Here is a 22,195-nt window from a genome sequence, read left to right on the forward strand (position 1 = left end):
AGATGCTAACCTTATTTCTGCTTCAACATCTTTGCTTAGGAACTTGGGTCTGAGATAATCAGAAGAGTAATACCGTCTCTCAAATACTTGATCACCTTCAGCAGTGAAAGCTTCTCTACAATTTTTTGGGGGCCGATTAAACTGCATTACTTCACGAGCTTTACGGCTACTCTGAAAAATACAATGACCTTATCACACAATAGAAAAGCAGCCATAATTAAAGATATCAATTTAAAACTTGTCTAGAAGTTCTCCCCCAGAAATCATTTCAATTCCTAATGAAAAATAAGAAATACAGTAAAGAAATAATGTAAAAAAATCTATAATGTCAAGAATCTGCTTTTCTTAGTTGAATAAGACATTTATGTTCTCAAAAACCAGCCACTTAGTTTAGCTGCCCATTTCTTTTATTCTTTTACAAGTTTCTCTGCATTCTAAGTTCTGTAGCCTAATCAGTTCCTTATAATTCACCACAGGGCCGGGGGCGGGGGGGAAATCACTAACCAAAAGGTCACTATGCACAGATATATTTAACTATCAAAAGTGGAATACACATACAGGAAACAATCTTCCAAAGAAAGCTGTGAAGTACGTCAAACAATATTCAATTAAAGTTTGGGGAAACTTGCTGGTAAAAAAAACCCCAAACATTGCAGTGCTAGACGAAGTGGTCACAAGGGCCTTTGTCTGAGGCAACCATGTCATCCATTCAGAAGTATCATAGCTTCCACACAATAGCCATTCAACTTCTTTCAGATTCAGTTGAAATTGTTCAGGTAGGGCTCAACAATAATAACATTACAAAAATCAGTGGTTAGGTAGGCAGAGGTGGAAGAGCAAAACCAGGAGTCCTGCCAAGAAAAAAGCCTAGAAAATTCAGCAGTTACGTATCCCATTCAGTAACAGCCATGCTTACTAAACAGTCAGTCAGCTCTGCACGAGATAGAGCATAAACTGCCTCTTTTCCAGTAGGAATGTCAGAGGACAAACTGGAACAAGTGCTTTTGGAGAAAAACAAAATCCACAAAAAGTAAGCATCATTAGTTCTGCTGCTTATAGAATACCCTGCTTTCTTTAAATAAAATCTTTCTCTACCTCTTTTGTCCGTTACAGACAGTATCAGTGAAGGTATCATATATGCTCCATATGAAGAGAAAACGCTTTTCTTTAAAGACCAATAGGGAGCATAGAGCCTTACTTTAATCAGCAGGATTGTTTCTATACCCCTCACATCGATCAAACAATTGGCAACCACTGCATGATCTATTTCCAATGCTGTGAGAACTGATGGGAATTCTGGATGATGAACTCCTCTGAAGAAAAGAAGAAAAACCACCATTCATAAAGCTCACATGAGATTCTTTAAAAAAAAAAATTACAAATAGTTCTTTTCAACTAATAATAATTTGAACCCCCAAGGCTAAGCAATAAAATTCAAAACATAAGTTACCTGTGTCTAACATCATAAACTTCACTCCGAAATTTGTTTACAATTATTTGAGGTCTATATCCATGCGGATAATATTTTGACATCAGTAGCTGAAGAGTTCTTTCATCACTATGATTATCACAGCAAAATGCCTGAACTAGGCTCTTTAAACAAGATTCAATAGCCAAGGTCAGTTCAGTATCTTTCGGATGGATGAAAGCACCTAAATAAACATAAGAGACAAGGCTTTAGGAGCTGTGTTCCATAACAAAACATAACAATCCTGTAGTGCATTTTTACCACTGGAGGTTTTTGTTTTGTTGTGTTATTGCTTTTTTTAAGAGTCTAAAATAAACCTTGCTTACAAGAAGAAAAAAATAATTAAGAAGTTAACTAAAAGATAAAGAACTCCACAACAGACAAGCTACTCTGAGAACACAGACATGTAATTTCTCCTCCTATAGAGACACCTATACATATTCAGAGGCCTACATTTTCTTCCAAGATCTTTCACAGGTCACTACCAAATTCCATTAAGGTACCAATTTTATGGCAGCTCAGAAGGTGTATATCAAGGCAAAGATTGTTTATCAACAATTTAATGCTTTAAGGGTGAAGGCAGAGGAACAACTATGCTGCAAGTTAAACAAACATGAAGATTTCCATTATATCGCCTGTCTTCAGTAGCACGTGTGTTTGCACGTTCTTACCCTGCAGTAAATGCCAAGCACTTAACTACTTGGCCTTTACACTTCCATCCAGAAAATGCTGAAGCCATTACTCCCATTCACCAATTGAAAATAGCATTCACTGTCAGAGCTGATCAAAAAACTAATGAAACTAAACTTTCCAAGAAAATCCCAATTGGTTCTGAGTTGCTCCATGCAAAACATTTAAAGTTTGACAAGCCCACAAGTCAGCCGCTGGACATTTTGAACAAAATCTGTTCAAGAGCTTGACAGTGGTATCCACCAAGGAACAAGCTGACAAAGCACAGTAGCCTGATGCTTAGAGGATGCGGGGGAGTCAGAGGGGTGCACTGAAAGTTTACCATTGTAACTACATAAAATACCTTAACAAAAACAGCTGGAAGATGAGGAACAACAGTAGATGTTAGCTAGTTCATGTGATGAAAAGGACAGAAGCAAAAGACAACCTACCAGGATAAAACCTTTAGTCCAGGAAGTACAGAGTAAAGATATATCTGAAGCTCCTTAAAGAACAAACAATTTTTCTAAAAGATCACTGTTCACATTAGCAGCCATGCAATAAATCCCATGAGGAAATGTTCTAAACACTGTGTTTTACAGCAGTCATTCTTACCTAAAGGTCCAACAGGTTTGTGTTTAAAGCGTCCTTGCCTATAGGCTGTTTCAACTGCTTCAAGAAATGCTGGTATATGCGGTCCAAATCTTTTCAAGGTATTTGTTTTACTATCTTTCAGCTCTCTCAGCTGTTTCTGCTTGGCATCCAGTGCTTGTTTCACATCATAGTCTTCTCTCCTAAGAGAACAGAATTGTTTGCAGTAGCAACAGCTTATGAAGCCTTAATTTGATTAAAATAATTATAAAGTCTCATTTTTCAAGTACTAATAAGACAGTGTATCAAGACCTCAATACTTCAATGTACAGCCAGCTACACAAATGCAACAACATTTTTATAGTTCCAAGAAACATGAGACAAAAAAGCAAGAAAGAGAATTACTACTTTGCAACAGCTTTACAAGACTTTATTTCTAACAATTTATAATAAATTTATTTTATTTCTAATTGTATGCTTCAATTTCATTGCCTTCTACAAATGTCTTCAACAGAACGCAAAGTAACTATTGGTTACAATAATTGATAAAAGACATTTAAACTAATGCATCAAGTGCAACAAGCAATAATTCACAATTCCTCTCTTAAGACAATAAATGACAACATCACCACAACCCCCTCCGGTAACCACTGTTCAAGTTCAGGTTTCCAAATCAAAGCCAAAGAGTGCTTTCTTTTTCTAGTTCAGGTATGGGCTAAATTGGTATTTGAACCACTTGCTTCAAAGTCTCCATAAATTTGCTTTTAACTATAGATACAATAATTATCCCAAAGTGTATCTATTTCCTTATATCATGTTATATATCTTGTGACATCATATCAGGATATAATAGTGTATTAAACAACAAATGCCGAGTCCTACACTTCGGTCACAACAACCCCATGCAATGCTACAGGCTTGGGGACGAGTGGCTGGAAAGCTGCCCCACAGAAAAGGACCTGGGGGTGTTGGTTGACATCCGGCTGAATATGAGTCAGCAGTGTGCCCAGGTGGCCAAGAAGGCCAACGGCATCCTGGCCTGTATCAGAAAGAGTGTGGCCAGCAGGAGCAGGGAGGGGATCGTGCCCCTGTACTCGGCACTGGTGAGGCCGCACCTCGAATACTGTGTTCAGTTTTGGGCCCCTCACTCCAAGAAGGACATTGAGGTGCTGGAGCGTGTCCAGAGATGGGCGACAAAGCTGGTGAGGGGTCTGGAGCACAAGTCTGATGAGGAGCGGCTGAGGGAACTGGGGTTGTTCAGTCTGGAGAAGAGGAGGCTGAGGGGAGACCTCATCGCTCTCTACAATTACCTGAAAGGGGGTTGCAGAGAGGTGGGTGTTGGTCTCTTCTCCTAAGTGACAAGTGATAGGACAAGAGGAAATGGCCTCAAGTTGTGCCGGGGAAGTTTAGATTGAATATTAGGAAAAATTTCTCCACTGAAAGGGTTGTCAGACATTGGAACAGGCTGCCCCTGGAGAAAGCTGAGTCACCATCCCTGGAGGTATTTAAAAGATGTGTGGATGAGGCGCTTAGGGACATGGTTTAGTGGTGGACTTGGTAGTGTTAGGTTTACGGTTGGACTTGATGATCTTAAAGGTCTTTTCCAATTTAAATGATTCCATGATTCTATGAAAAAATTTAAATCATAGTCTGTCCATAGGATGATAAGAGAATAAGGCACAGATGGTGGGAGGAAGAAAGAAGGGCATTAAACTGACAGTATGGATTTGTATCAGGCTTTAAATTAGTAATACCTTTCACCTTTAATGACAAAACAGTTTTCTTAACTTTCCAAAAGCTTCTGAATTAAGTTACGTTGTGACAAAGACAAAAGTTTAGCAAGTCCTAAGATAAACTAGGAAAAAATGAAATAGAAACTGAAGCCCAATACCTCAGGAAATGCAGGTACATAAGAAGGGACCTGTTATAACCTGAAACAAAGGAAAACAGTTACACTGAAAAAGCGAACTTACCTAAGTCTAGCGTGTTCTTCCTTACACTTATATATAGCCTGCTGAAACTGATCCACCTGTTGACCAATCATTATTTCTTCATCATGGAATGCCTTTAACTGTTCCCTTAAGTGTGCAATTTTCCTTTGTCTTTCCAATTTTTCAGGCTCTGAAACCTGATTAGCACTAGAAAAGATCATACGTCAATATTTTAAAACCACACTGATGATTTTTAAGTGACACAAACTTTTCGTACCTGTATCATACAAAAAAAATTATGTATCAGAAAGTTATATTTAAGATTCTGTGCATTTACAAGATCTACAAAGCATAAATAACAATTTTTTTTTTTAATTTGTAATCACACATAACTCTCTTCAGTTAGATTCCTATTACATTTAGCTTAAGGTATATTTGTTTTGCAACACCAGAGAAGCTAGAAAATGTATATTTTCACCATCAAAAAAGAAAAGCTTTTTTTCTGCCCAATTACCTCATCACCTTCTAGTCAAAATCTTGTTATGCAAAGAAGCAGTATCAGAAATATTTAAATATCTAACTGGACCCTGTTAAATTTTAAATAAATTTTTTCTATCACTGCAGATTTTCTTATTAATCAGAAGAGCTCACTCCCTGCATACCTATACCTTAATAAACATACATCATAATCACTATATCTGTATTTACCTGCTTTTCAGTTCTTCAATTCGTTTACGTAGCTGCTCATCGTCTTTTCCCAAACGTTTTAACTCCGTTTTGCAACGATTATAAAGTACCTATGAAGGAAATACAATATAGTAGTTTAATAAACAGAAGCAAGAGTAATTTCAAAAAGAACTACAGTTTTGAGTAAATAAACACTGAACTGCATCAAAACAGACAAACATAACTTGAATTTCAAGAATGTGAAAAAGAAGGAATAACACAGTTGACTTGAATCATATATATTTTGACCTAAGCTTAACACTCATGTAAATATATAAACTCTATGGCCCCCAAACAGAACCTACTCGCAGTTCAGGCAGGAAATTGCACCTATTCGGAATCACACTATGGATTCAGGAAGCCTAAACACAGATGGAAAAGTACATATGGGTAGAGCACAAACAAGATTAAAGCTGTAAATCGGTATGAACTTTGAAAGTTCTTTTTGCCTACCTCAGCTTCATTGACTGCTTTTCTTTTTGCCTGCACATCAGCCTTCAAAGAAATACACTGAGGATGCAGGGCTTGTGCTTCTTCACTTATTGTTATTAACTTGTCCTGTATTGCTTTGTACTTTTCTTCTGCTTCATTCACTTTTACCTTTGGTGCAAAAAAAGAATGATACACAAGTAGTAATGAAGCAAAATGTTCTTCAAAACCTCTTAATGCTACAGAAGAAATATCTCTCAAAAGAATCCATCCAACATGTCTCATTTGCTTTTTTTTTGTTAAAAAAATAAAACAAGTCATTGCCACTATGGGTATGCTAAGGGGAAAATTAATAAAGGAACATACTCAGGAAACCAACGGACTACCAAATCTGTGAAGTAAACAGTAACATTCTTCTCTTAACTCATGGGTTACTCAAATACAGGACTCTTACTACAATAAGGCCAAGTACCGTGATATGGAAAGAAGTGAAACCAGTATCTGGACAATGTTCCTTCAACACTACACAGACGTGTTTGGCCATAAAGTAAAAATGCCTCAATTGTAAAACAAATATATATTTCTTTTTTTCAAAGATTAAAAAAAAAATTCCATTAAAAATGAGTGCCAATTCAGAAAGTTTGGAGAAGGAGTTTTAATAGACTGAAAAGTTCAAAATAACGATGCCTCGTGTTTCTCTGCAAAAGATATATTTCATATGTGAATCTGAATGTTTGGCAAAATTATTCTTTCCTGCTACCTACAGAAGTCTTAAGTACCATCCAAAGAGTCTGTTAAATTTCCAGACGTCTCCTGAAATCAGACACTGATCTTTTCTACAGGCAACGATACCCAAGGAAACCTACATGACAGATCTCCAAAAGATGCTCCAACATTACAGAAATAGGCATCAAGTAAGTACTCTCAACAATAAAGCAGTTTAAATTACTGTCCACTGGTATATGCAATGCCAGTCATCTCAAATTCCCAAACAAAGTAATATAACCCTTACCTGAAACAAAAGTATCAGCATGAAAGCCACAGACACATACCACTACTAAACAACAGAAAATAAAATGTCCTAATACTATTATCCAGTAAAATGTGGAATGCAAATGTAACTGTTAAGTTTTAGATGGCTAGAAAGGTATATAAATGGGAATGTTCTTAGCTGCTTGTGAAAAGTTAAGATGGCCAGTTTCAATAGCTTACAAGCTGAAGGACAATCATAGTTTAAATATTATTTTTATTCTTGAGTCAAGGAGCCAATACTAGAGTGGCATATGGTTTAAACCATATATGTACCTGGCATTCTTCTAGCTTCTGAATAAACTTCTCCGTATTTCCTTCTTCAGCTCTGATGCCTTCTTTGATCGGCTGTATTTCTTTTTCCATCTCACCCACCTAAACAGAATCACATATTAGCATATATCAGAGTGTCCACAGCAGACTGGGAATAATTTAAAGCACGTTTCATATGAGGAAACATATTTTAACAAGGCATTTACCACTGCCCATGCCATTTTATGTTTCAAATCTTCAAGATGATTTCGCATGTCATTCACAAACCCAATCCTTTTGTAACGTTCCTTTTTTTCACAATAAAGCAGCTTAAGTTCTTGAAGACGCTTTAAAAAAAAAAAAAGAGAGAGGTTCAATTGTGACTGCAAAAAGCTGTGATATAATATGAAATCTTGGAAAGATTTATTTTTTTTAAATGTAAAGCCACTGAGACCTAATTAAATCAAAACTATGTAGTTTAACTCCTCTAGTTATTTCAGTGCTCAGATATGTACTAATAATTACTTTAACTTTTACATACCTCTACCCCTTGTTCTATCTGAATACATGTATTTTCTTTAGTTTTCATAATAGAGGAATAATCTTCTTTCATTTGTTCCAGCTGAGTTGCCTTCATAAAAAACTAAAAAGGAATTAAGAAGATGCAGGTGTCAGATTCAGCAGCTTACCTAAGTGAACTTTAAATAATTACCATAGGAAGACCACTCATCCCAACCTCCATGCATGCTGAATGATACCCAAAGTAAAATAACTGCTGGGGTATTTCTGAATAATGAACTAACTCAGCAGTGTCCTATTTTTTTTTTTAAATTTATCAATGTCTTTAGAGCAAAGAAACTTCAAAAAAACTATTATGGTGCTGTGTTTTAGATGTGCGACCAAAACAATGCTGATAACACATTAAGGTTTTAGCTGTCGCTGAACAGTGTTTGTATAGTGTGAAGGCCTCCTCTGTTTCTCACTCTCCCCTCCCAGTGAATAGACTGGCAGGGTGTGCAAGAGGTTGGGAAGGGATACAACCAGGCAGATGACCCCAAATAACTAAAGAGATATTCCATCCCATAAAATGTCATTGTGATTTAACCCCAGCTGGCAACTAAGCCTCACGCAGCTGCTCGCTCACTCCCCCCACCAGTGGGGATGGGGGAGAGAATCAGAAGGGTAAAACTTGTGGGTTGAGATAAAGACAGTTTAATAGGTAAAGCAAAAGCTGTGCGTGCAAGCAAAGCAAGATAAGGAATTCATTCACTACTTCCCATTGGCAGGCAGGTGTTCAGACATCTCCAGGAAAGCAGGGCTCCATCATGCATAACGGTTACTTGGGAAGACAAATGCCATCGCTCTGAACGTCACCCCTTCCTCCTTCTTCCCCCAGCTTTATATTGCTGAGCGTGATGACACACAGTACGGAATATCGCTTTGGTCAGCTGGGGCAAGCTCTCCTGGCTGTGTCCCCTCCCAGCTTCTTGTGCACCCCCAGTGGGGTGGTGAGAAGCAGAAAAGACCTTGACTGTGTGTAAGCACTGCTTAGCAGTAACTAAAACATCCCTGTTTTCAGCACAAATCCAAAACATAGCCCCATACTAGCTACTACGAAGAAAATTAACTCCACCCCAGGCAAAACCCCCACAGTCATGCTCAGCAATAAAAAGGGAGAGGAGAAGGTTTAGGGGGTTTAGCCATCTTTTGCTCAGGAACTGCTGTGCATCTGTCTACCCATGCAAGGTGGTCAGTGATTGCCTTTGCATCTCTTGTTTTGTTTTGCTTGCTTTCCCTCTTCTTCCAGCTCCTACTTCATTTTTCAAACAATTTTTATCTCAACCCACAAATTTTCTTGTTTTTAACTCCTCCTTTCCTCTTCCCCCATCCAAAGCGGGGGGCAGCAGGGAAGGGAAGTTAGCGAGTGGCTGTGTGGTGCTTAGCTGCTTACCTGAGTTAACCCACAACAGGTCACTAAAATTAAGAATTCTGAATTTTTTGTCCTCCAAACGCTGCCTCTAAAGATTTGAAATCAGTACTTTCATGTTTAATCAAAATATTAAATGATTTTTCTTACCTTGTACTTGTCACCTTCATTTTTAGACTGTAAAAAGTGCTTACTCATCTCTTGGGTTAAAACAGACACAGGATTATCTACCTGTAAAAATAAATCACTCTCTTTTTATTTTAAGTTAAAAAGTTCTTATGTAACTGCATATCCATGAAAGTGAGCAAACCATCTCCCTGTTCTATGCCCAGCAATTCAGTAATAAGCTGAGAAAAGCAGATCCAGAAATGAAGATTTCTACTGCTTTCACCCCTTTTTTTCTATAAACAAATAAAAAAAATCCCAACAACAAACAAACAAATTTAAAAAACCCAACTCCATCAAGTACAAATCAGAACCACAACAAGGACAACTAAGGAACTGTTTCCAGAAGGATAACTGACTTCTGGAAAGGCAGTGCCTGTTTTTTCCATTTATTTAACAACACCAGCATTAGGAATTTTGTCCAATGCTGTTTAATTTCTCATTATTTAGTTGATCAAAGTATTGCATTAAATGCAATGAATTGCCGCATATATTCTTACAGTAGTTTCCACAAAATAAAATCAATACATACTAAAAGAAGTTTATATTATTTGAAAGGCTGACTATGTTGAATATGTTAAACTTCACCTACACTACCTGATCTTTCCTTAATCACTTAAGCAGCAAAAACACACTCAAATTTCTGCAACAGCAAAAATTGAAATACTGAGCAGTAAAAAAAATGCTCCAGGTGGGAAAGAAACCTACATATGCTAAGACTTTCATTACCAGAATACATGACTCATGGCTCACAGATGACAGCAAATACTTATCTGTCTGGGACAGAATCTTATTCTGCATTGTATGAGGTATAAATTTCAATTTTCTTTTGCCATTGTGTTCGATCTTGAAAGAACATAGAAGTTGTGAATCTCCCTCATCTAACAAAATGGAACATTGCTTTTTAATTAAAGAATTGTAACATCACATGCTGATGTCTTAAATTGCACAGAATTTAAACACTATAACAATAATAATTACCTGTATATTAAAGTGATCCAGTATTCCTACGAGTTCCTCTTTCTTTGAAGAAATTAAGGTCCCTAATGGTAAAAAAAAAGAAAGGAAAAATACCAATAGGTCCCAAGTAAAGAGACATACAATTAATTCCCTAGCCTTTTGTTCCATCTAGTGGTTCTCAGTAAATGTAAAAAAATGAGATTTGTATTTTTGTAACACAGATTTAGTCCTAAATGGAAACAGTTTGGTTGGGTTTTTTAATCTTTCTGATAGATTTAATTAGAAGTCTTTCTGTACAAATGCCAAGTCCCTCTTTGCCTCATAAACCCTCTGTGACAGAATTTAGGTAAATCAGCAAATTCAACAAAAACTCAAAAAGACTAAAAACTATGTTCAGCCTCATCACACAAGCAGATTTTCATAAAGACAAATACTGTATGACCTCACATCATGCAGAACCTGATACAATCGCTTTTGACATGCTAAAATATTCTTAGTCTAAGGAAAACACAAAAAAAACGCACATCATCATCCTTGAATGATGAATGAAATGAGAAAGATCATCCTTTACTAACATCAAGGCATTTAAAGCAATGAAAATATTCAAAAAGCTTCTACGACTGAGAACAAAACAAACTATCACCAACCAGATTTGCTTTTCAGTCTATAACTTCTGTTTCCATCCAGATTAATGTGCTGATTCACAATAATAGAGCCACCATACACTTCTGGTTTAAAAGCATCTTTACCTTGGTTTCGCAATGTTATGGAAATATCTGCAGAACTAAAAAATAAAAATAATTTCAAAATACAACTGAAATTAGCTCAAAATATAAAAAAAAAAAAAAAGATCAGAACATTCTAATTTTCCACAAAAATTATCACATCTTGTACAGGTCACAACTGGAAGTCAGTCATAGTACCAATCGGAACAAGATATGTTGTTTGAGCCAAAACAGCTTCGGAGACACATAGCCAGAAAGGTGACCTCTTTGCACCTTGTATGTTTCAGATAAATCATGAGTCAAAAGGAAATAGTTGTGAGATCAGATTTCCCCCACTTTCCCTTCCCATCTGAGGTTCCCCCATCTTCAGGTTGCAGAATCAAGTTGCTTTTTGGTTGTTTTCCTGTTCCCAAACTGGCTTCTGTAGAAAACAGTTACTTCTACAGCCATCCCTAACCAAAGTAATCTATACCAGAATGCTTAAGGTGTTCTCCTAGAAGAGATGAGATGTGGTTTCAGTTCTGAATTCAGATTTTCTGTTTCTCAAGTGAATGCTGAAACACTAAGTTACTATGCATAAGGCAGGTACTGCCAACGATTTTACTCCAAGCACCTATGAAAGGAAAAGCCTGGAGCTCTCAGTTACAGCTTTATGTAAATGTAAACTTTTAAACCTCCTCTCCTATCTTTTTATTGATTCCCCTAAACACGTTATCCCCACTCTTGCAGCAGACATGAATCCACTTCCTGCATGTTTAATAATCCACCTGTATGTCAAGGTCTTTATATTGGATATTCATTCAGAAAGACAGAAAAAGAATTAGTCTCACTGCTTGCATAACAATGATAATTAGTTTCCTAAGAATCTTTTCTTATGAACTCAATTCTTCTGTAGGATATTCAAGTATATCGTGGAAGTAATACGCAAGAACTGAGCAATACGGAGGACATATCACTGTTAGCTAGTTCAGAGATAATGGTATAATACTGGTAAATTACTGGTAAAATTTCTAACGTGTTTTTTGTTTGTAGGTTTGGGGTTTTTTTTAAATATGGTCTCTTCAGTGTTATGCTTTTTATTCAAATCTGTTAGATCCAATAAGAGAGCAGAGAAAACAACAAAGGTGAACAGAAAACTAATCAGCTAACCTGAATCACAATCGCTAGACAACGTGTTCAACCTTAAAACTAAAGAAGTTTTACTTACGTCTCTCCATCTCGTACAAACATTTTTAATGAGGAACCTCTATTAGTTGCAGTGGCTTTTCCACCAAGTCCAACAATAAGAGCAGTTAATACAGAGCTTTTTCCACCTGTAATGGAAGCATTGAACTTTTTCTAAAAAGAAGTTCTTGTAACTCTTTATCCAGTTCACCCATATTACAGATTTGTTTGACTGGTTATGTATTCACGCACTTCAAAGTCCAAATTCTGTCTTTATCAAAGAAACATATGAAATACCGATAACTCTAGAAGACACCTGCCACTTCCAAGTGTCTACCTAAAAAAACCAACATGCTGAGCCAAACTTCTGTTACTTCCATTTAGCAATCTGCATTCAGCAAGACGTCCTATCTTAGGAGGAAAGAATCTCCCTTCCTCACAGGCGTACAGAAAACATGTATGCAACAAAAGAAACATTACCATTACACATTACCATTTATGTAACTATCTGAAAGGTTTTAAGCTCTCTTTCAAAATTTATGTTTAATTTTTTAAAATGCTCTCTCCAAAAGAAGTGAACTTGCATAAATAAGCATAATTTCCTTCTCCTAGAATAGTTTCTACATGATATATACTTGGACAATTACCATGCATTTAATAATGAACGTACATTTACTTTAAATATAAATTTATGTATGATTTAGCTAGGAAAAGATTTATATTCACATTATCTTTTGCAAATCTCCAAATTTAAGATCTAACTTTTTCACCAGCCTTGAACTTCTGGGATAGACCTGTGTGGTTCCCAAGTCCAAAAGCGAATCCGTCCCCATTCCTAAAAGATGGCTAGCAATTCTTTTTCAAATAAAAATTACATCTTCTAAATCATTAACAACAGTGTTCTTTGACAAAGAAATGATGCAACTAATACCTACTTCCATTGTTACCAATAACAAAATTGAGATTTGATCCAAACTGAAAAGGCCCCAACATCGAATGGCACATGAAGTTCTTCAGCTGAATACTTTCAATTATCCCAACTTCCCCTACAGTCTAAATAATGAAGAATTAAAACTGGTGTTATGTATGCATTTTAATGAGATACAGTTTATCTACTTTGAATATAATGAGAATTCAAACGACAGTACAATATAAAACATCAATGGTTACAAACTACAAGGAAATCAGAAGGACTTCATGACACGACGAAAAGTTGCTTGCTACAGAGCAGTTACATAATAAGAGGAAAACAGTTACCAAAACTGATCACTCACCCATAGTAACTTTCAGTTCTCCCCATAACTAACTTATAATTAATACAATATAAAAGATTAAGAGCATCAATTCTATACAGTTGTCAGAGCAGTAATAAAGAGCATCACAGAAAGACTTTTTTGTTAATTGAATAATACTGTTTGTGAGAATTCTTAGCACAGCTTAGAAGGAGGGAAATTAAATTAGATCAGGAAGGAGGAAGTGAAACTAGAAATGGGACAGCCCTCTGTTCAGCTGGTGAAGCACTGTTTTGACAGGAAACTTTAGTTTTACTGCCAGTGCTTCAGAAAAGCAATGTTTTCTAAGAAAGCGAAGTCCTCAGGAAAAATAAACAAACCAATGACACAAAACAGCCGCTGTTCAAGAAAATGAAGTGAGGAATAATCTTTCTGCATACCAAAAATCAACCACAGTGTCTTATAATACACAAGACAGCATCTGCAATCTCAGAAATTATTTTAAAAAAATCCTCCATCAAATTAGTATTCAACTATTACAGAAAAGCAGAAAAAAATGGTATTCCTGTTTTCAAGTTTCAATTCCATTAAAATACGCATTTCAAACACTAGATTTTTTCAGTAATTTGAAAGTGTCAGCTGTGCAAAACAAACAAGTATTTGGTGCTTCTTTCAGGAAATAATTTGCTTTCTAAATATTTTCCTCTGCTTTTACTACCAACAGAAACCAAACATACCATACTTCTATCAAATAAAATCTGTTTATTTGGTTATTTGACAACTTCAGTAGTATTCATTCTATAAAACCAGAATACTGTTATTTTATGATCAACTGTTATAACTACATGACCCAAAAGACAAAAGGTACAAATGAACTCATGCAGAAATCCTCATCACGACATTATCTCTAGTTTCTCTTATATTGGTTCCACTGAAGCCTACATGCAAGACATTTATCTCAACATCTACCAAAAGCACAGAACTTTTTTATACCAACTTTTTCTTACATCTTCCCCCCCAACTTTTTAAACAACCTACCGACAGTGAAGAGAAATTACTGTCAGCTGATGACTGTGAATTTTCTTCTTCAATAGACTCATCGCTATGTTCATCTGTGTATTCTTGTTTCTGTCTTTTGTGGGATCCAGGCTTTGAAATACTTTCTTCCTTTCTCTTACCCATGAGTACTGAAAAATGAAAATAATGAAAAATTGTAGGTTTCAGTCTTCTAGATGAAAACATACCTATAACACAGACATACTAATTTATGTACTTTCATAAAAGAAATATTAAGATCAAACGTCTCAACAACCAAATACTTTTTCAGAACTGAAATCTCAGTGAATTTAAGCCTAAGCTTATTATGAAGAAGTTGTATTAGAACAAAAGAAACACAACTTCATTATTCTAATCAAGCTGAATTTGTTTGTTGATTAACAACAAAATCAACCTGGATTCTGTTTTCCTTGGTACATTAGACTTGGGGATATTTGCTAAAATTGGTTTTGGCTAGTAATGGAGTTGAAGATGAAGTTGTAAAAAGTACACAACTATCAAAGTATAATCAAACCTGCATTGCTGCTGCTGATCAAAGTGAGCTGCGCAGCCAAAAAGAAAATGTATTAATTATATGTGGTTGACAAATGCCCAGAAAATCAACATGCAGAACACATAAAAGTAGAACAAAGGAAAATTTAGATTCACAGCACTGTTCCTATGCTGTTTGTAAACAAAATGCTGTTATTTTACTAATGAAGGATAACAATTCTCTAATATAGAGAACATACATATATATTTCCTCCAGAAATGAATAAGTAATGCACAGTCTTCCCGCACTAATGACTCATCAGAAATGAATCTTGCAAAAGTAACAAGGTCTACTAAAGTCACATAAAACTGAAACAACAGGCATCAAGATTAGTCAAAATCTCACATTTTCTGTAACTGTACCCTTAGGGCATGGTTTTTATTCCCCCAAAAGTACGTATTACATTCTTCATATCTAGAGTCCCAAAAGCACTACACATGGAAGTTCACATATTTTTGCCCAAAGTAGAAGCAAGGTCCTGTTTATACAAAGGCAATGCACAATATTTTTATTGGCCAGTAGTTAAGTCACCTACTGGTAAGTGTCCAAACCAGGCTAAAACTGACATCAGCTGCATAGTTTTCTGACAACAAAAACTTTCTGAAATGGAGTATGTTCTCCTACTCAGGCAACTTTGATTACTAGAATTCGATCTAGAGATCCCTTCTAGGAAAGATGGCAACCAACTTAAACGCATCTCACCAGTTCGAGCAAAATTCAGAGGCATTAAATGTAATTAATATCCACTGCTATAGAAAGATTACTGCATGACTCATGGCCTAAGAGTAGGCTGAGTTTATTTATAAAAATAAATAATAATATATTTTTTAAAACAGGGTGGGGTGCAGGAAAGGAAAGAATGACCAGCATTAGAGACACTGCATGTCCAAAGTTGATACCATGTGTCATGGTCTGAGACCAAACTGACTGTGTGGAGACTAAACACACTGGGGGCTTGGATACCAGAACACTTCTAGCCACAGATACATTTAATGTTAACAACTGACCACTTCCTTGTCCCACAGGACTGATGAGACGATCCAGGAGAGAAGGCAGGCAGGTCAGCCTAACAGTTCCTAACATGATCTCCTGTGCCCTGCAGGAGAGATGCCATGGTCTGTGAGAAAGCTGGATGGACCAGCACAGCGGTTCCAGCTGTGCAATGCACAGCCTCAGGGCCCCATGGGGCTCCCTTGTTAAAGCCCTCAAGTCCTCCCAGAGCTTCTCTGTGGGTCTTGCTCCACTCTCTCTCTTTAAATGTTTTAAGATGAATAACTTGAAGAATCTACAGAGAACTCAATGAAATAAAGACTGTTAAATTACAATTTTAGTCGTAAGAACTAGTGCTGCAACAGAGACAACCAGTCTTTTCTCCCTCTGCATCTTCTGTTTCTGTCTCATCCCTCTGAGTTTAAGCAGTTTTTTTATACAGCAGAATAATAAACCATCTCAAGGCACTGATTCTACTGAAAATTAATGCAGGAAAAAACTTTTTTCTTTTCAAATAAGTTCCCCAACCATTTCACCATGCAGATCTGTACATTTGAGTCATTGTGGAGAAAGACAGCGCTTCTTTGAGCAGCTTCTTTTACTTGTGCCATCTTAATGTTCTGGTCAAACTATAGCCAGATTTCAACTGATGAAAGGTCAGATAGCTCATACTACCAAGCACCACAGACAATAGCATTTATCATATGAAACACTACAGACATTAAAGTTTGTTACATCATTACAAAGAGTATTTAATTTCTATTTCAGATATTCATTGTTTTATCAACTAGTCTAGTAAGTCCTTCATTAATTTTCTTTGACACGGCATCTAAATGATAAAGAAAAAATATGCAACTCTTTCCATTAAGTGCAATGAACACAATTCAAAGCAAACGCAGAAATGTAATAAACTTCCCATCTCACATTCTTGCAATAATTTTGTATGGCAGGGATTTCAGATCAAATACTGGATTATTATTACATCCATGAAGCATTTACATGGAATCTGCAATTTCCATGTTATGTTATACCCATACCCATACAAACCAAGAAGCAAATACACTTCATGATTCAGTTACATACCTTTTGCTATGCTACTTTCAGTTTCCTATATAAGCGTGCCTTTATGCTTAAATTACTCAGACCAGGAAAGAGTCACTTGTATGCTCTTGGAATTTATCCATCACCCAAATATACAGACAAACATTCATTCCATGTGATGTTCCACTGAAATATCTCTCTAGAAAGAAGGGAAAACACAAGATTTAAATGTTGTAATTATTAATGTCCAAACTAAAGATCAGGGCTATGAGTTCCATCGCTATACCATTTGGACACTTAAGAAAAAGAGAGTATCAGAGTAGAAAACAGAACAAAATAACCTAGGCAAAAACTTACTCATGTAATCTAAGCATGACAAAGGCAAAGAACAGAACAGCCTGCACCCCAGAATTCCTGAAGAGCTAGTACTGCAAACTGCTAGTACTGCAAACAAAACTTAACTGAAACTGCAAGCAAACTTTATTGAAGTAGCCTCAGAAATTATTACAAGTACCAGCAGATGTAATACCTACATTGAGTACAAAAAAGCTGGAAGGAAAGAGAAACTGACTGCAGCAACAGGGAATCCACTAATAAGACTTCACAAGAAACAGAGCTTTAAAAGCTGAAGGAAGAAAAAAATCAACATTAAGAAAAAAAACCCACAGAAAATGACAAATACATTTGAATTTTATCTTTAGATCATCTTGACGTTTTTGACAGAAAAAGCTTTTTACATTAATTGCTCCCAAAACTCTTGCACCAAGATACCTCTAATTTTCTTCATTATTTTTTTAATTGAAAGAATAGTTGATTTTAGTCTCAGCACCACTTACCATTACTTCAACAAGAATTTGGTAATAACTATTCAAAGCAAAGGAAAAGCAGCCCAACTGAAGGTTATAAAAATGTGCAATACTATATTGGAAACAATTAAACAGGCAAAAGCATACCTTAGTACAAGTATTCTAAGATATCTAATAGACTAACAGGAAGCCAACAACGGACACTATTGACAAATGTTAACAGAAGGGTTTTTTAATGCACCAGGCATGATACTTAAAAACTGAAGTCTAAATTTATGTTTATACTGCAATATAAAGTAGGATTATGTTAATGGAAACTGTGATGACAGAGTCAGGAACATCAATAATTCAAACGAGAATCCGACTGTTATTCAGAAAGACAAAACAAAAGCACGGATTTAAGAGAGAAAATGAACTTCACTATCATGGAATCTAAGACCATACAGTTAGAAATAAAAACTGGAGCTATAAACTGGGAACAAAGAAGGGCAAGACACATCCAATTATAAAAACGTCATCGGATCACTACAAATTATTACAAGTAATTGTTAAGCTTGTAATGAGATCACGAAAGAAAAATGCAATCCCCAAACGTGCTGTATAAAACCATTAGGACTATTACATGTTACAGTAGAAAAGTATTTACCCTGTTAAGATCAAAGTGTAGGAAAACGGAGGCTGCATCCATTGGAAGCAACATGCACTGATGCCCACCCCTGTTCCGACTTAACCAGTGGCATCTCTTTCCACAGTTTCCATTGCAATGCAGTTACTCAACTGTTTTCCCCTCTCCCCACCCGGCTGGTCACAGTCGGCCTCACCCAGAGCAGACGCAACCAACCTACTGCCACCAAACCCACTCCCCTGGCTGTCCAGCAGCCTTCTGTCGGCCTGGTGTCCCTCCGAGGCAGGGAGCAGCTGCCACTCCAAACATCCACTTTAACCACTCCGCACCCAGACCAGCTACAACCCGGACTGCTTTTGTCCGGGTCGCAAACCAGAGGTAGAGAAAAGACATCAGAGCAGACTGAGGGTGGGATGAATGCAAGATCTGGGAGGAAGAGAGGGCATAAGGTGGGAGAAGAGGAAGAAAGGAGTTGTGGTCTTCTGCTTATGTATAGCACACTACATTCATTTAAACAGACACAAAAATAGTGATAAACGAATTACAGACTAACTCTGGCAGTTTATAATAATGAAGGAGGGGAACATACGCTATCTGTTGTACTCGAAAGGCACATATTTCAGAGGGTCGAAGTCAGAAGCCTAGCTTCATACACAGCAGTGGAGTGCTGTATATTTTTCGGGGCTATCCAAGCCAGATGTCCCGTGTCAGACTATGTGACTCTGACATTCACGACTCCCCTCCGAATATATTCACAGCCAATGCATAAGAAGTCGATACCATCCCATCTAGACGCTGGAAAAGCAGTCTGACAAACAGCAGCACAGAAGGCAGCTCCACCTCCTCTGTGGGGAGGTACAAAGGAAAGAGGGGGCAGACATCGCCCCGCTCGCAGCTCCAGTCCCACAGTTACCCCTTGCTGGGCGCAACACTTTCTCCGGACGACCTGTAAGGGTCCACTCACCTCCCAGAGAGGCGACACCGGTCCCTCGGCGGCTGGAAAGCCCGGGCGGCAATCGCTCCACGGTCCTTACCCGCTTCCCCTCTGCCTTCGCAGCGCCGGCTGCCGTCGGGCAAAGCCGTCGGGCAAAGCCGTCGGGCAGACAACGCCGCTACCCTGCGACCTCCCTCCCTCCCAGCCGCCCCCCGCTCCCAGAGAGCAGAGGCGCGCCCGGCCACCACCACCCCCCTACCCCGCAGAGGTCGCCCGCCCCTCACCCTGCCTCTCCTCAACGCTGCCGCCGGTGGGGCCGTTACAACCGCCGCAAGCTCAGACCCCAGGAAGGTCCCGAGCCCTGTGCGGCGGGACGGTCGCAGTCAGGGGGCGGCGCAGCCTCCCGGGTGCGACGGAAGAGCCGCCGCGGGCGCGGCGCTTGCGCACTCCCGCCCCCCGCCCCGAGGGGGCCTTTTCCGTGCGCCCGCCATTTTCGAGAGGGCGGAGCTGCCGCTGGGGCGGTGCCCGCCGGCGGCGACCGTTAGGGCTGTGGAGAGCGGCGCGGGTGAGCGGCTGCGGAGGTTTCGTCCCCTCCCCTTCTCTCTGTTGTGGGGTCCTCGGGAGTTAGCAGTTGGGCCCGCTCGGCTCTCCCTGAGCCTCTCGGGGCTCAAACCGGGATGTAAGTTTATACTAATCCCTCCCTTGAAGGCTGAGCTGCCTTCGCTGAGGAGGCGTCGGCTCCGCAGGTGTCCGCTGGCGGGCGGGCAGCGGGGAGCGTTGCGGGAGAGGAGGCCTCCGGCCCCAAATCTGGAGTCAGGGTGTTAGGCCTGCAGTCCTCTCAGTGAGCAGGGAGAGCCCTCCCGGCGGCTCTTCGCCTCGCGGCGGGTCGGGGAAACGTCTGTTTTGTCTGTGCGGTGCATTATTATCTCTAGCTCGCATCAAGGCGGGAATTTTAGATGCTTGTACTCGAGATGCCTGTGTGTCTTGTTACTTTGCTTTCAGGTAGCTTCTCGCTTTTGTTTTCATCTCGCGGGAAGAAAAAACAACGTAGGAGGTTGAGGAGGAATCTGTAAATGCTGAAACATGCCACTGCTGTGCTTCGGGTGCTCAGGTTTATTGGCAAAGCGGTGCCAGGTGCTGGGGTATCGCAGTAGCGTAGAAAGGGAGTGGGAGAGTTGTTAAAAACGTGTTGTGGCCTTTCTTCTTCTTTCTTTTTTTTTTTTTTTTAAAGGCCTCTGGTTCAGACATAAACCATATGCTTGGCAGTATTTGTAGGTTACCTTGGCAATGAGTGAAAACTTACCTGCATGAACTAAACTTAAGTGTTAAATGTCTTCTGTAGTTATTTTCAAGTAACTGGCTTACTTTTCTGGCTATGTAAAAAAAAAAAAAAAAAAACAAAAAACTTTGTAGAGTAGAATATATTTTTAAAACATGATTTATAAAAACATAAAAGCTATATAGCTGTAGCATATTCTGGCCCAATGAAAAATTGAGAAGGTTTTCTGTGGGTTTTTTAAATTATATTTCCTGTCAATGATCTTATAATAGCATGGTATCTTCAGTGATTTGTGAGTATATGAAAAAAATCAGGTTCAGTCTACTCATCTTTGGAAGTTACTATCTCTCTAAGAAGATTGGAGGCTTGTGATGAACAAAGCTCCTCAATAAAATCTGAGTAGGCAGGTTATTCTTATTAAAAGTAGTAGATCAGTTTGTGTACAGGATCCAGATTTAAATATTTTACTGAATGTGCTCAAAAAAAGCAAAGACTGGTAGGTCTCACAGGCTTTCATAACTCAACCTTAGATATACATTGAACAGGGATAAGGAAAACTTCTGTCCTCAAATAACAATACTTTATTATCTCATAATGAAGAAAGTGGGGTTTTTTATAGTTTTATATTTTTATACGTGTTTTTTTCTTTATTATTTGTAATCTTATGGAATGTAAGTGTTTGTAGTGTATTTGTCTCTCCTGTTAAGTACCATGTGACATTCCATAACAATATTTAGAAACCAACTAATACTTTTTTTTTTCTAAATGTGTATTGATGTAGACTGGCAGGAACCAAACGATAACTTCAAAAAAGATATCTCCCTTTTTTTGCTAAGTGTTCTCTTGTTAAACTCTCCTGAAGCTGAATATCACACTTGTCTTTTGAGAAGGTTTGGATGCCTTTTGTTAGCCTTCCCTATGCATCAGAGAAATTGATCATCCTGGGCTTCAAGAAATTATGCCATGTATTTGCACACTTTATTTATATTTTTAACGCATTGTATGTGCTTGAGGTATAACAACAATAAAAGCAGTACATTATGCTCTGTATGCATACAACTAAAATAGGTTGAGTGATTGAAGTAGTTAAAGAAATGGGCTAGAGAAACACGATCTCCATTGAATGTAAGTCTTAACATGAGAACTTCTTTTAAAAATAACCTGGAATTCCTGCAATGGCAGAAATAATGTATTATTGATTAGCTAACTTGCTTTAAAACAGTTGTAGAGTATAAAGCAACGCACCCTACAAAGGCAGTCTTGCTGTTACGACAGGCTGCGATGATGTTAAATGTGGAAGACTGCTGAATTGAGCATGGCCGTGTTCACTAGAGGCCGCAAGGTGGCATAGCTCCTCAGGTGTCTGAGGCAGGTCTCTGAGTACAGGTAACTAGTTTATCTAGTCGTTTATTCAAAGGAGGGTTTTATTTTATCTGTAGTAGTTTCAAAATCAGGATGAAAGAAATACAAAACATTCCAGACTTCATTTTATTTTTATCTTCTACTATTGAGGAAGAAGAGAGAAAAGTAGAGACATAAGCATGAGGCAAACTTTGTACAGTAAGACAGTACAGGAATAGATTGGTATTGTGAGGGGGAAAAGCAGAGTATGTGTTAGAGGCCTTGTAAAGAAGTGGCAAGGTATGAGAATCAGAAGAATAATG

The 22,195-nt window shown here is 38.1% G+C and overlaps 1 protein-coding gene across 1 annotated transcript in view; it reads right to left on the minus strand.

The window, feature by feature from the left end:
• SMC6 (structural maintenance of chromosomes 6) overlaps positions 1-17,071 on the minus strand; it is a 35,002-nt gene extending 17,931 nt beyond the window's left edge. Inside the window, exons 1-17 of the mRNA XM_059828403.1 lie at positions 16,930-17,071; positions 14,327-14,455; positions 12,972-13,076; positions 12,080-12,185; positions 10,795-10,931; positions 10,169-10,230; positions 9,173-9,253; positions 7,637-7,738; positions 7,323-7,442; positions 7,120-7,218; positions 5,839-5,985; positions 5,368-5,456; positions 4,702-4,866; positions 2,753-2,931; positions 1,451-1,652; positions 1,199-1,313; positions 11-171 (exon numbers count right to left, since the gene is read on the minus strand). Of these exons, the coding sequence (XP_059684386.1) occupies positions 11-171; positions 1,199-1,313; positions 1,451-1,652; positions 2,753-2,931; positions 4,702-4,866; positions 5,368-5,456; positions 5,839-5,985; positions 7,120-7,218; positions 7,323-7,442; positions 7,637-7,738; positions 9,173-9,253; positions 10,169-10,230; positions 10,795-10,931; positions 12,080-12,185; positions 12,972-13,076; positions 14,327-14,450 (1,994 nt within the window). The 5' untranslated portion in view covers positions 14,451-14,455; positions 16,930-17,071. The remainder of the gene's footprint in view (positions 1-10; positions 172-1,198; positions 1,314-1,450; positions 1,653-2,752; positions 2,932-4,701; positions 4,867-5,367; positions 5,457-5,838; positions 5,986-7,119; positions 7,219-7,322; positions 7,443-7,636; positions 7,739-9,172; positions 9,254-10,168; positions 10,231-10,794; positions 10,932-12,079; positions 12,186-12,971; positions 13,077-14,326; positions 14,456-16,929) is intronic.
• Between the last annotated feature and the right edge of the window lie 5,124 nt (positions 17,072-22,195).

Source organism: Gavia stellata, chromosome 2 (assembly GCF_030936135.1).
Source record: "Gavia stellata isolate bGavSte3 chromosome 2, bGavSte3.hap2, whole genome shotgun sequence".
In the NCBI taxonomy this organism is placed as follows: Eukaryota; Metazoa; Chordata; class Aves; order Gaviiformes; family Gaviidae; genus Gavia; species Gavia stellata.